General features: G+C 37.4%; 1 protein-coding gene across 1 annotated transcript in view; it reads left to right on the forward strand.

The window, feature by feature from the left end:
- ptprr (protein tyrosine phosphatase receptor type R) overlaps positions 1-15,040 on the forward strand; it is a 37,305-nt gene that overhangs the window by 18,693 nt on the left and 3,572 nt on the right. The window contains exons 5-12 of the mRNA XM_048156434.1: positions 4,096-4,442; positions 8,917-9,106; positions 9,619-9,703; positions 11,222-11,301; positions 12,335-12,472; positions 12,553-12,663; positions 12,749-12,906; positions 13,062-13,175. Of these exons, the coding sequence (XP_048012391.1) occupies positions 4,096-4,442; positions 8,917-9,106; positions 9,619-9,703; positions 11,222-11,301; positions 12,335-12,472; positions 12,553-12,663; positions 12,749-12,906; positions 13,062-13,175 (1,223 nt within the window). The remainder of the gene's footprint in view (positions 1-4,095; positions 4,443-8,916; positions 9,107-9,618; positions 9,704-11,221; positions 11,302-12,334; positions 12,473-12,552; positions 12,664-12,748; positions 12,907-13,061; positions 13,176-15,040) is intronic.

Here is a 15,040-nt window from a genome sequence, read left to right on the forward strand (position 1 = left end):
AAGTGTAAAGTGTTACCAATTCATTGATTGATTCATTCTGATAATAGAGTTATTAAATCCAAATTTAGTAAATTTAAACTTAAATCAGAAAACTCCCGGTTGTAAGTGTTTTCCTTTGCACATTTCCGTAAACATTAAACAGAGTTAGAAGAATTATTGTTGTATTATTGTAGTTATCGTCTTGTTTTTCCTCAACAAAGTAACCAAGTTTTGTTCAAATAATGAATGATTTACATGGCTGTAACATGGACAGCTGAATTGTTAAACATGATTGTAAGAGTAACGACAATAACGTGGTTCAGGCTAGTGGTGAGAAATGAGGAAGTATGGTGTAGTTCTGTGATGAAATGTACTGTGAGATCTTAAACACTCAACTGTAGATTTAAGGAAGTTACTGAATAAACAGACTCATGTAAAGCTGGTCGAAGATAAAGCGTATTAATAAGAGAAATCGAAATTATATTAAAATGTATTTACTTTTTTATGAACATATAACTTCTATTCTATACTTATATATAACTTAATTTATATATATATGAATATATTGAGTGCATTTTTATGAAAAAATCTTTCAACTTAATTTATATGTGTCAAGGATATGTTTAGTTTCATTGTGTTTTGTTCTGTTTCCTGTTTGCCTGTGTTCCCAGTCATTAGTTTCTATGGATGTTAATTGAATTACACACCTGTTCCCTGTTCTGTTAATGATCACCCCTTGTGTGTATTTAAGCCCTTAGTTTTTCCTCTGTTCTTTGTCTTGAGATAACATTATGTTGTCAGTGTAGTGCTGTGTTCCTTGTGTTTATTAAAAGTTAGTTTGTTCGCCATGCTTCTTTCTCCGTGAATTCACATTCACAATTCTGACTTTATAACTCACAATTCTGACTTTATAACTCGCAATTCTGACTTTATATCGTGCAATTCTAACTTTATAACTTGCAATTCTGACTTTATAATGCGCAATTCTGACTTCATATCATGTAATTCTGACTTTATAACTTGCAATTCTGACTTTATATCGCACAATTCTGACTTTATATCGTGCGATTCTGACTTTCTCACAATTCTGACTTTATAACGCGCAATTCTGACATTATAACGCGCAATTCTGACTTTATAACGCGCAATTCTGACTTTATATCACGCAATTATGACTTTATATCGCGCAATTATGACTTTATAACTCGCAATTCTGACTTTATAATGCGCAATTCTGACTTTATATCGTGCAATTCTGACTTTATAACTCACAATTCTGACTTTATATCACGCAATTCTGACTTTATATCATGCAATTCTGATTTTCTCACAATTCTGACTTTATATCGCGCAATTCTGACTTTATAACTCACAATTCTGACTTTATATCTCACAATTCTGACTTTATAACTCGCAATTCTGACTTTATAACTCGCAATTCTGACTTTATATCTTGCAATTCTGACTTTATATCGTGCAATTCTGACTTTATAACTCGCAATTCTAACTTTATAACGCGCAATTCTGACTTTATAATGCGCAATTCTGACTTTATAAAGTGCATATATCGTGCAATTCTGACTTTATATCACACAATTCTGACTTTATAACTCACAATTCTGACTTTATATCGTGCAATTCTGACTTTATATCGCGCAATTCTGACTTTATATCATGCAATTCTGATTTTCTCACAATTCTGACTTTATATCGCGCAATTCTGACTTTATAACTCACAATTCTGACTTTATATCTCACAATTCTGACTTTATAACTCGCAATTCTGACTTTATATCTTGCAATTCTGACTTTATATCGTGCAATTCTGACTTTATATCGTGCAATTCTGACTTTCTCACAATTCTGACTTTATTACTCGCAATTCTGACTTTATATCACGTAATTCTGACTTTAGTGAATGTATTTAGTGAATTTTTATGAAAAAATATTGCACTGTATCCTGCTGGGAGTGTAAGTTGGAGAAAAAACCTTGGGAGAAACCAGGTTCAGTCAGGGGACCAGTCCTCCTCTGGCCAGACGAAAGAACATGGTGTGATTATGATTCCAGGCTGCATCACAAATTAGATTGTGGATTGGTATTGTTCAGAATATTTCATCCAGTCATTCTGCTTGAAGATCGGGGTACATCACGCTGGCATATGGAGGGAGGAGGAGTTGAAGCTGGCCATAGGTCTGTGCAGAGGTCTTGTCTGGTTCTCATTGTCTTTGCTGAGGATCTGTAACAATGGCTGTCTAGTTGACGAGGCCTTCACATGGGATCTGTCTCTAGAGCTCGCCTAGTTTGGTGGTCTCCACTGACATTCAGGGTCTCTAGGTGCAGGTTCTGATCTGGATACGGGCTGGATCTGGCTGACTACGGTAACGTTGGGATAAAAATGAGACATACTAATATTAGCATAGGCCATTCCTATTATGAGGTAACATGTACATCGGATGTTATGAGAAATGTTCCCGATTCCGGTTGACCTAATTTATGCAGTAACAATCCTTTAATGGATGTGAATTATAGAAATGTGATTATGTGTATGCCAGGTTAAAGAGATTGTCAGTTTAAATCTAGATTAAAAACACAGAGTGTGTCTGCCTACCAAACAACGCTAGGAAGACTGTTTCAGAGTTTGGGCGCTAAATAGGAAAACAGATCTACCGCCCACAGTTGATTTTGAAATTCTTGCTATTATCAACTGACCAGAAATTTGGAGATTGCAGTGGACGTGAAGGATTATATACGTTAGTATATGTTGTACTGCTTTTTTGCTGAAAAAAACCTTATTACAGTAATCATCATTAAAGGATTAGTTCACGTCAGAATTATAATTTCCTTATAATTTACTCACCCCCATATCATCCAAGATGTTTATGTCTTTCAGTTGAAAAGAAATTAAGGTTTTTGAGGAAAACATTCCAGGATTTTTCTCCATATAGTGGACTTCACTGGGGTACAACGAGTTGAAGGTCCAAATTGTAGTTTCAGTGCAGCTTCAAAGGGCTCTACACAATCCCAGACAGGAATAAGGGTCTTATCTAGCAAAAGAAAATTAAAATTTATAAACTTTTTCGCCACAAATGCTCATCTTGCACTGCTCTGCGTTGCGCCACACATTATGTAATAATATTGGAAAGGTATGATGTATGCAGAAGTACCACAGTAGGGCGAAAACCTCATCTCATTTTCTCCTCCAACTTCAAAATCGTCCGACATCATTGTTTTTTCTTTTTTTTGTAAAGGCCGTTTGACTTAGTCTTTGCATGTTCGCTTTGTAGACACTGGTAGTACTTCCACCTACGTCATGCGTGACCTTTCCAACATGATTACGTAATGCGTGGCACATCGCAGAGCTAGTGCAATACAAGCATTTGTGTTTAAAAAGTATATACATTTTTTTTTTTTTTTAGAAAATGGCCAATCGTTTCACTAGACAAGACCTTTATTCCTCGGCTGGGATCGAGTAGAGCCCTTTGAAGCTGCACTGAAACTACAATTTGAACCTTGAAACCGTTGTACCCCAGTGAATTCCACTATATAGGCAGGAACACACTAAGCCAACGGTCGGCCGTTGGGTAGTTTTTGTTCGTTGGCCGACTAAGTTTTCTCAGTGTGTTCCGCACTGTCGGCTGAAGTTGGTCTTCGTCGGCTTTTTTTCGGAGCTTGTCGGTCAGTCGGGCCATCTGATCATTCTGATTGGCTGTTCAGCTACTGCCACCTACTGGTTCAGAAAGGCATTTCATCTTACGCAGGCGCAGAACGGACGTGCTACTTGGCCGCCGGCTGTCGAGCATCGGTTTGGTGTATCAGGGCAACTTTGGACCCAGACGCTGCCGACGTGAGCCAACCCCGCAGTCTGCTTTTGTCGCCATTAGTTCGTTGGCGTCGACTTGGTGTGGTCTTGCCTTAAGGAGAAAAATCCTGGAATGTTTTTCTCAAAAACCTTAAGAAAGTAAGACAAACATATTGGATGACAGTAAATGAGTAAATTATCAGGAAATTTTAATCCTGAAGTGAACTAATCCTTTAATGGGAATGAAAAAATCATTTACTTTCTTTAGTGTTGGGGTGACCTGAATTTGTTGCTTAACAACTTCTTTTTTCTTTAGGTGCTTTACCGAATAAAGGAGAAGGAATTCTTGGATCAGCAGCTTAAAGAGCCATCCCCACCCACCCGGGACGTGCAGCTGGCACCCATCCCTGTTCATGGTGCTCAGCCTCCTCTGACCCTCAAGAACAGCATGGTCCAGGCCAACCAGACATCCAAACCCAGTGCCACCCATTCTAGCAGCAGCACAAGCACCCCATCCTGTAACATTAGCATCCATCAAACTTCCAGCGTGACGACGTCAGAGCCGCACTGCCCACCCAGCCACTCTGTGGCTGAACTCAAACCCAGTGTGTCCTCCACACATTCGCCCTTTAGGATGAAGCCTGTTGGTGGCCTTCAGGAGCGGTAAGACTTATTTTGTGCACGAAAAACTCTTTGATTTAAAGGAATAATTCAGTCAAAAGGAGTAATGTGATTGTTCACTCACCCTCATGTTGTTTCAAACCCACATGCTGCTATCTTTCTATATACACAAAAGAGAATTTTGAAGAATCTGCTCTTGTAACTGCAGCACATTGCGGCAAGTTTGATTTTGTTTGCAAATGCCATTGATTTGTGTGTGACGTAACCAGATGCAAATGTGCAAAATGGAATTCCGTCTTTCTGAGCTTGTCAAGCAACTAGTGATTAGTGATATAATTGACAAATTTACAAGAAGGAAGTTGAGGAAAAAACAAAATGTTAACAAATATTTTGAAGATCAGTGGACATTTTGCTTTTGTAGAGTTATATTAGTGTTTTACGAAATATAAAATTTCAATGGCAACAATGTCTAATTACAAATGTCATACAAAGAAAATTATTACTGCAGCAATGGGTATTATTCATGTGATGTGCCCCAGGGCCCCATGATCCTGGGCTTTTTCTAAGACTATACGTTCACACTGCAGGCAAAAGTGGCCCAAATCTGTTTTTTTTTTGTTTTTTTTGCTCAGGGATGGTGAGCAGTTATACTCAAAAGTATTAGTATTGATTAGTCAAACTGTTCTTGAACAAATTTGATAAAGAGCATGCCAAAATGGATGTTAGGCTTTATCTCCACCGTGCTTAGGTGTAGAGAACTTTGTCCATGTCATGGCAAGCATAACCTGAGGCCCCGTCCACACGGAGATGCGATTCTGTGAATACGCACAAATTTTTTATCGGATAGGCGTTTCATTCACACGGATCCGGCGTTTTCGAAAGGTGAAACCGCTATTTTTTGAAACCGGGTCCCAGAGTGGATAAATTTGAAAACGCTGTGTTTGCGTTTTCGTGTGGACAGGGCAATCCGTATATTTTCTGAAACGATGATGTCATCATCCCTAACAGCACAAAACAGCACCAACAACAGCAATAAAGTGCCCCAGGGATGACGTGTTTTTGTAGGCCAACCCGGAAGTTAGTGGCGCACGGGTTCCCTCGGTTGAAAGCCTATGCATTTTTCCCATAGACTTTTGGAAAATTGCAGAAAATAAGCTCTGTGTTTAACAAAGGGTTATGACACTTACACGTTTTGTCTATCAAGATAATCTTTACAAGGGAACACAACATTTATAGATTTTGAAGCCTAAATAAAGTCGTCAGATATAAAAGGCTAACAGTAGGCTATAAACGGACTACAGCACACCATGGTCGTGGATCAACGTCGTCACCACCAAGCTTCCTCAAACAGTATTTAAAAAACAACTTTATTTAAAAACATGCTCGCTGATTATGATCTGCACTGTTATGAATACTTTTCCACTTTTTCATGAGAAATGCTGTCCAAATGTCCCATTTTTAGTGATGATGTCTAAAGTCCCCGCCAAAGGAAGTAGTCCCTTTTAGCAACTTGTTAGCAACTGCCGATTTTAAGACACAGTAAAAGTTTAAAAAAATCACAAGTGGGTTATAACTGGTGTGTTTTATGTCATAGATCAAAATGTGAAAGTATTTAGAGGCTTTGTTAACCACAGACCTTATTTCAGGCGATTTAGCAAAAACCCATTCAAAAAACCTATAGACTTTACGGCGTTGGAACCGGAAGTCCTAAAATGCTAACTCGCTTCCGGGTTTTACCTACAAAAATGCGTCATCCCTGGGGCACTCTATAGCAGACTCTACATCGGGTGTGTCTCATACATCCTGAAAAGTGAAGCTGCGGGCTCTTTGATCGCCCCCTGGTGGCTGGATGCAGTACAGGTCATAAACCCCGCCCTCTCAATGCAGTCGAATGAGACTTCAGTGAAAACTCAAAAATAAATTCTGCTTCAAATAAAACTTTCTGAAAGATGGTTTTGGTCATTTAAGGTAGTTGTTAAAAAAAAGTGAAATCGCAAATTAAAATTTTCTGATAATTTACTCACCCCCATGTCATTCAAGATGTCCATGTCTTTCTTTCTTCAGTCGAAAAGAAATTAAGGTTTTTGATGAAAACATTCCAGGATTATTCTCCTTACAGTGGTCTTCAGTGGACTCCAAATGGTTGAAGGTCAAAATTACAGTTTAATTGCAGCTTCAGTGGTTTTTAAACGATACCAGATGAGGAATAAGGGTCTTATCTAGAGAAACCATCACTCATTTACTAAAAAAAAAAAAATAATTTTATACCATAAATGCTCATCTTGAACTAGCTCTCTTCTTCTTCTTCTCTATTACAATTCCAGCAGTGTAGACACTGCTAAGTGTATTACTGCCCTCCTCAGGTTAAAGTTTGAACTAATTGTTATAAACTTGCACTAGCATATTGTATATGACATTTTAGTTCAAACTTTGACCTGAGGAGGGCAGTAATACACTTAGCAGTGTCTACACTGCTGGAATTGTAATAGAGAAGAAGAAGAAGAGAGCTAGTTCAAGATGAGCATTTATGGTTAAAATGTACAGGGAGTGCAGAATTATTAGGCAAGTTGATTTTCTGATCATATTTTTTTCCCAAGCACATTTTACCAATTCCAATCCACATCAATCTTAATAACTACTATTAATATTGTTTTTAATCATTTATAAGTGATATATAATTGTTCATGAAGGCTGGAAATGAAAAATGCCTTATATTCAGGTGTGCAGAATTATTAGGCAAGTTTTCTTTTACAGGCAAAATGAGCCAAAAAAGAGATTTAACTCAGACTAAAAAGTCAAAAATTATTAAATACTCATGAGAAGGACGCAATACTAATGCAATACTAGAAATTGCAAAGTTAAAGCATGACCAAGGGACAGCAAAATGCTCATTGGGTCAGCGGGGTCAGACAAAAACAGGTGGAAAAGAAAAGACACGTTAACTGCAAAATAATTAAGAATTAAGGTGAAGAATTAAGTGTGAAACCATCAGGAACCCTTTAGTCTCCAGCGCCACCATTTTCCAGAACTGCAACCTACCTGGAGTCTCCAGAAGTGCAAGGTCTCAGGATCTCAGAGACTTAGGTTAGCTAAAGAATCCTAAAAAATGACCCGCACTTGATAAGAATCACAAGCTGAAGTGTTATAAAATACATGAAGACTGGGTTTTTATAGGCCTTATAAACAGACAGCTTGAGAGTGACTCCTGAAGGACCAGCACCACATCCTCTTGTACCACTGTTTGAAGAATTTATCTTCCAGAATCTGGCAGTAAGTTTTGGAAGATCATTTTTAGTCCATCTCTGCAAGACAGACATTTCAGGATAAGAGATGGACTAAAAGTGAACTCAAACACCTTACTGCCAGATTCTGGATAAATTCTTCAAACAGTGGTACAAGAGGATGTGGTGCTGGTCATCAGGAGTCACTCTCAAGCTGTCTGTCTATAAGCCCTATTAAAACCCAGTCTTCATGTATTTTATAACACTTCAGCTTGTGATTCTTATCAAGTGCAGGTCATTTTTTAGGATTCTTTAGCTAACCTAAGTCTCTGAGATCCTGAGACCTTGCACTTCTGGAGACTCCAGGTAGGTTGCAGTTCTGGAAAATGGTGGCGCTGGGACTAAAGGGTTCCTGATGGTTTCACACTTAATTCTTCACCTTAATTCTTAATTATTTTGCAGTTAACATGCGTCTTTTCTTTTCCACCTGTTTTTGTATGACCCCGCTGACCCAATGAGCGTTTTGCTGTCCATTGGTCATGCTTTAACTTTGCAATTTCTAGTATTGAATTAGTATTGCGTCCTTCTCATGAGTATTTAATAATTTTTGACTTTTCAGTCTGAGTTAAATCTCTTTTTTGGCTCATTTTGCCTGTAAAAGAAAACTTGCCTAATAATTCTGCACACCTGAATATAAGGCATTTTTCATTTCCAGCCTTCATGAACAATTATATATCACTTATAAAGATTAAAAACATTTATGGTTAAAATGTATATAATTTAACATTTTTTTTAGAAAATGAGTGATGGTTTCTCTAAATAAGACCCTTATTCCTTGTCTGTGATCGCGTAGAGCCCTTTGAAGCTGCACTGAAACTGTAATTTTGACCTTCAACTGTTTGGAGTCTATTGAAGTCCACTATAAGGAGAAAATCCTGGAATGTTTTCATCAAAAACCTTAATTTCTTTTTGACTGAAGAAAGAAAGACATGAACATCTTGGATAACATGGGGGTGAGTAAATTATCAGGAAATTTTAATTTGAAAGTGAACTAATCCTTTAACACTGCTAACAGTACAGAGTACCACTTGTACTGTGATATTTGTAAAAGGGTTAAACTGTATAATTAACTTTGTTAAACTGAAACTGCAATGCTTGTGTCTCATTAGAGTATGATTTCCTTTCCCAGTAGGTGAAAAAAGATTTGGTTTAACACATTTTCCTGACTGTTTTTTTTTCTTCTTCTTCTTTTTTTCCCCCTCAAATAATGCTGTTATGTCTCTGTCTCTCACAAGACGAGGATCTAATGTCTCTCTGGTGCTGGATATGAGTTCTTTGGGTTCGGTGGAGCCTTTGAGTTGTGGGGTCGTGACCCCACGAGAGCGTGCCACTCAGGAATACCTGCAGTCAGCCAGTCGGGTCCTCTCACGGCAACAGCTTCGAGAAATCACATTGAACACCCAGAGGCTGCACACAGAATTTGTCGTAAGTGATTTTCCAGTGCACCACTAATACTTTTAGCAATAATGTGGTTCAACTTGACTTTTATAAGTCATGGGAATTACACACAGTTAGGGTTCAGTTAAAGTGTATTTTCTTGATGTTGTTACGGGTTGCTCCACAAAAGATGATGACAAGGAAGATACAAATAAGGTCATTTACTTTAAAAAAACAAAGCAAAGGGAATAATCCAAGAAAGTATAATGTAACAGCGTGTCCTATACACAAACAACATGAGATGAGGGGCTTAAACAGACAAGATAACGAACTGAATAAAACTAACTAGATAACTAAGGCAGGCAAAACAGGAATTTAATACAATGAAAATGAAATCAAAACTGATCATATCTGCCACACATGTAGTATTTAATGGATGTTTTATGTGATATCTGAATGTAATAATAATGAAATCTACAGTAAGGCCTATATAAATGTAATGTGCTTATGTATGGTGTTGACCATTTCCATTGTACTCAGCTCAGTTTTTTTATCCACAGGAAATTCCCATGAACTTTGTGGATCAGAAAGAACTGGATATCCCAAATCATGGATCAAAAAATAGATACAAGACCATTTTGCCAAGTTAGTATCTGAAGTACCACTTAACATTTCATTGTGTTATTTCACTTTGAGTTGAGTCATGGTATTGGTATTGACTACTCAAATGTTGGTATTGTGGCTACATTTACATGCAATAAAATCAGTTAATAATTGGATTGGTGACTCAATCGGACCGAAAAGCCTTCTCATAAAATCACTGAACGATACAACCAAGTTCGATCAGAATGATATATTTTGATCCAATTGAAAGGGGTGGTGCAGGGGTATTTGTCAATACCTGCAAAAGACAGGGGTTGTGTCCTATTCCCAATCTTCGTCTTTTGAACCCAGTCATGACCTAAATATGATTTAATTTACAATAATCAATACTCAAATTTAGCATTAGTAACTCTTCACACTGTCAGTCACGCACTTGTGCGCAAGCACTGATGATATCCCTGTTCTTGGCTCATTTTGATCTGATCATTGAATCAGTGAGTTGTTGACTCGAGAACAGCTGCAGTCAGATCAGTTTGATTCACAAATTAATCGTTCAGTATAATTTGTGAACCAATTCATCAGGTTCATTGGAAAGAATCAGGTCGTTAATGAATCGGACATTGCTATTGTGTCTCACAATAGCAAATAACAAGGAAAGATATGTTGTTAGTAAATGCAAATGGAGTTAAAATATTATGTTTGGAATTTGGTGAAGTTAAAGTTTCCCCCCCCAAAAAAATACTCTGATAAAGTACTGATACTTGAAGGTGCAATATGTAAAATTTTCTGTCCGCTAGAGGTCGCTAGAGGCCTATTCAAAACAAAGGCTTAGCTTGATGACGACAAGTTTGAGCGTGGAATTTTGGGACATGTGGTCTTCATCTCAACGGCTGGTGGAAAAGGATTGAGATAGGACTCGGGAAGAAATCATGTTCATGGATGTGATTATTAACATTACTGTAGTATGAAGCAGAGCAGGACCGAGTGTTGTGGGAGCTGAACGAGGCCACTGGAGCGATTGCGCAACACACGCCGCGAGCAGCGGAACTTTTATTATGCCACAATAATAAAACCGAGGGTAACGCGGGTATGACGCAATTGACAGGCGTCTCCTCACACGTCCCGGAGCCTTGGTTATAATTGCAATTTTCTCACGATTTACAAATAGTTGGAAACATTTGGGATATTGTAAGTGAACAAAATATATAACACTGGCCTAGTGGTTTTTGGATAATTTACTGCAAAATTCTTACATATTGCACCTTTAAGTACAATAGCGAAGTAAAAATACTTTTACAATTACTGTCCAACACTGTGCATTATGGATGTTGAAGTTTCCTTATCTGTTTTGCAAAAGGGAAGACAACATCTTTTTCTCTAGTCAGGTAGCACTGATTTCAAAATTGTTAAGGCAGCCAAGTTTTATTAAAAAGCCCATTTACCCCTTTGATTATAATATATGTTTGCTTTATAAATATCATTCTGTTGTGCACTAATGGGACACTGTAGTATACTGGTGAATCAATTAGAAATTTTCACAAAATTTACATTTAATTTCAGATCCACATTCCAGGGTTATTCTGAAGACTAAGAACTCAAACGACCCGCTCAGCAGTTACATTAATGCCAACTACATACGAGTAAGTTCTCACAATTTCTTCAATAGCCTATGATATGATGCCTCTTAATGTGCTTCATGAGGTAACTTTACTTAAAGGGTTAGTTCACTCAAAAATGAAAATTCTGTCATTAATTACTCACCCTCATGTCGTTCCTACACCCGTAAGACCTTTGTTCATCTTTGGAACACAAATTATGATATTTTTTATGAATCTGAGAGGTATATGACTCATCCATAAAGGGCAATATAATCAACACTTTCAAGGTCCAGAAAGGTACTAAAGACATCATTAAAACGGTCGACGTGACTGCAGTGGTTCAATCTTAATTTTATGAAGTGAAGAGAATACTTTTTGTGCACAAAAACAAAATAACGACTTTATTCAACAATCTCTTCTCTTCCCTGTCATTATCCTTACGCAATTGCCGTAGTAAGCACAGTGAAGGTTTCCGTGTTTACGTCTGAATGCAGGCTCAATATTGGCCAAAGCTGATCACGTGAGCAGCACGACGCATGCGTGTGATGCTGACGCAGGAGTCGGCCAATAACAAGTCAGCGTTCTGACGTAGAACCTGGAAGCGTTGGATGTAAACAACGTATGAGAATGACATAGAAGAGAAGATATTGTTGAATAAAGTCGTTATTTTTGTTTTGTTATTGCACACAAAAAAGTATTCTCGTCACTTCATAAAATTAAGGTTGAACCACTGCAGTCACTGTCTTCACGATGTCTTTAGTACCTTTCTGGACCATGAAAGTGTCGTTATATTACTGTCTATGGAAGAGTCATATACCTCTCGGATTTCATCAAAAATATCTTAATTTGTGTTTCAAAGATAAACGAAGGTCTTACAGGTGTGGAACGACATGAGGGTGAGTAATAAATGACAGAATTTTCATTTTTGGGTGAACTAACCCTTTAAATAACAAGAAAGTGTAGTTTGATTTCAAACTTATCCAAGTATCGAAGAGTCTGATGGTGCTTCATACTTACAGTTCACCTCCATTATGTCATTATATCTGTTTAAGTTCAGCACTTTTTTTTTATCCAGGGCTATCTTGGAGATGAGAGGGCCTTTATTGCCACTCAGGGTCCAATGATCAACACGGTGAATGACTTCTGGCAAATGGCCTGGCAAGAGGACTGCCCTGTCATTGTCATGATTACAAAATTGAAAGAGAAAAATGAAGTAATTTCAAATAAAAATATGCTCTTAATTTGATTAAAATAGACAAATGCACATGCAAAGAGTTTGTTTTACTGTTCCAGAAATGTGTTCTTTACTGGCCTGAGAAGAGGGGGATCTATGGGAAGGTGGAGGTCTTCGTTAATAATATGAAGGAATGTGACCACTATATAATCCGTTCCCTTATACTAAAGGTATTTGCGTTATAAGAAAAATTAATAATCCAAAAGAAATACTTTTGACAGATAATCTAATGGATTTATATTTGTGTTCCCTCAGCATGGAGGCCAGAGTCGTAAAGTGCAGCACTACTGGTATACCTCATGGCCAGACCACAAGACCCCAGAAAGCGTTGGACCCCTGCTGCAGTTAGTTAATGATGTTGAGCAGGACAGAAGGGGCTTTACATCCTCTGGGCCAGTTATTGTACACTGCAGGTACAGGAGCTTATCAGCAAAACATTTAAAAGTGTCTACCGGTTGAAGCACTGTATATAAAGTATCATTCATGTATTATAGTGAAAAACTACTCCTAATCAAGTCACAATGCAAAGCGCATGAAAACCATTTAACTCACCATTGAACTTTTGTAGTGCTGGAATTGGTCGGACGGGGTGTTTCATTGCTACAACAATTGGTTGTCGTCAGTTGGAGCTGGAGGGAGTTGTGGATGTGCTGGGAATTGTGTGCCAACTTAGGACAGACAGGTACAACTGTTTCACTGTTTTGCAATTGAAATATCATGACAACTTTCTGAATAGTTTTAGCATGTTATCGAATATGGCATTATTAATGTATTTGGCTGCTGTTGATTATTGCTGCTACTTCAGAGCAAGTATGTATTTGCTACTGCTAATAGACACACAGACACACTGCTGTGAGCATGTAAGATATGCTGCAGCTGCATGAATAAACATACAGAAATCCCGTAGTAGATCTAGGCAGGTGGAGCTGGGGGAAGTGGAGGGTTTCAGAGTGCGTTGCAGGACTGGACTAGCCTACAGGCTACAGCAAACACTGAACCAGACTATTTAAATGTTTAGCAAGCAATCTCATTGGCTGCAGGATCAGCTGAGGCTAATCAGCTTGTGCCATGTGGTAATGATGTGATTGCATGTAAAGGTCCAATCAGCCTGTGCCCTCTAGAGAATTTTATGACTGAACTATAAGGTCATAAAAAGTCTTAACCCTCTGGTCCTCTTCGTTTAGGGTTCACACTTGGCTCCTTCACGGTCAAAAGTGACCGAAGCCTTGAAATGTAACTTTTTTTTTTTTGTTTATCAGGAAAACCTATGTAATATATTTTTGTTCGGTAATATTTTTTTGATTATTTAAAATTTTAAGGGTATTTTATGATATTATGGAATATTTATACAATTTTTATTAGCTATTTTTCCCCATTGAAAATAATAATAAAAAAATCTAATATATTTTTAATTTGAATTTTTCAATGAAAGCAGTATTCCATGTTGAAATGGAGACTAGGCATTTAAAATCCAATTTTTTAAAGGTAGATTAGTGCCATCTGGTGGGAGTAAAAAAAGAAAATCTTTTGTAATGCCATGTTGTGACCACTAGATTCCTATATAGATCAATATAAAGTGGCTTATGAATTCTCTAGTGGTTTTTATACATAAATACTTATTTTTATTAAGTTGTGAATTTGGATTTATGACATTCTCAAAGACTATCTTTTGTCAAGGTTTAGATTTCAAATCAACATTTCAAAAAAAAAAAAAAAGTGTCAGTTTTTACATTAATTTTGCAACAGTCAAACCTGAACACAGAGTAGAACATTTTGTTACATATAACATCAAAATTTAATAAAAATGTAACAAAAGAAGTCGCTAGAAGCCTATTCAAAACAAAGCCGTAGCTTGATGATGCCAAGTTTGAGAGTAGAATCTTGGACATGTGGTCTCCACCTCAACGGGCGGTGCAAAAGAATAGGGATAGGACTCGGGAAGAAATCATGTTCATGGATGCGATTATTAATGTTACTGTAGTATGAAGCAAAGCAGGACCGAGTGTTGTGGGAGCTGAACGAGGCCGATGGAGCAATTGCGCAACACACGCCTCACGAGTAGCTGAACATTTATTATGACACAGTCACCGGCGCTGCTTCCGCTTTTCCAGTCATGAGTATGAGGTAACGCAGCACTGTTGATCATGATCTGTTGAAAATTATGTTATAACGTTACTCTTTGAGACACTTGTTTGAGACACACTGCAGTAAGAGAGATCAATTTTAGAATATATTAAATGCTGGATGGCTTGTGTTGATAAATGGCATGCAAAAAATGTATTGTATTATGGAGAAAATCATGTATTACTGTTACTAAAAATAAAGCTGTATCTGATTATGCTATGTTAGCTACTTCACAAAATAGTGTTTTTCTCTGAGGCATGGTAAAGCATGGTACTTGCAAAAAAAACAAGAAAATTAGATTTAAACAATAAGAATAAATGTGTTGAGCTATATAACAACAATTTGTTTTCTGTCTATAAATATATCAAAACAGTTGTTCCCTTGCCTATTAAAACATGTAAATATTAAAGCGTCTTTGGTGTT

The sequence above is a fragment of the Megalobrama amblycephala genome, linkage group LG14 (assembly GCF_018812025.1).
Source record: "Megalobrama amblycephala isolate DHTTF-2021 linkage group LG14, ASM1881202v1, whole genome shotgun sequence".
Classification (NCBI taxonomy): domain Eukaryota; kingdom Metazoa; phylum Chordata; class Actinopteri; order Cypriniformes; family Xenocyprididae; genus Megalobrama; species Megalobrama amblycephala.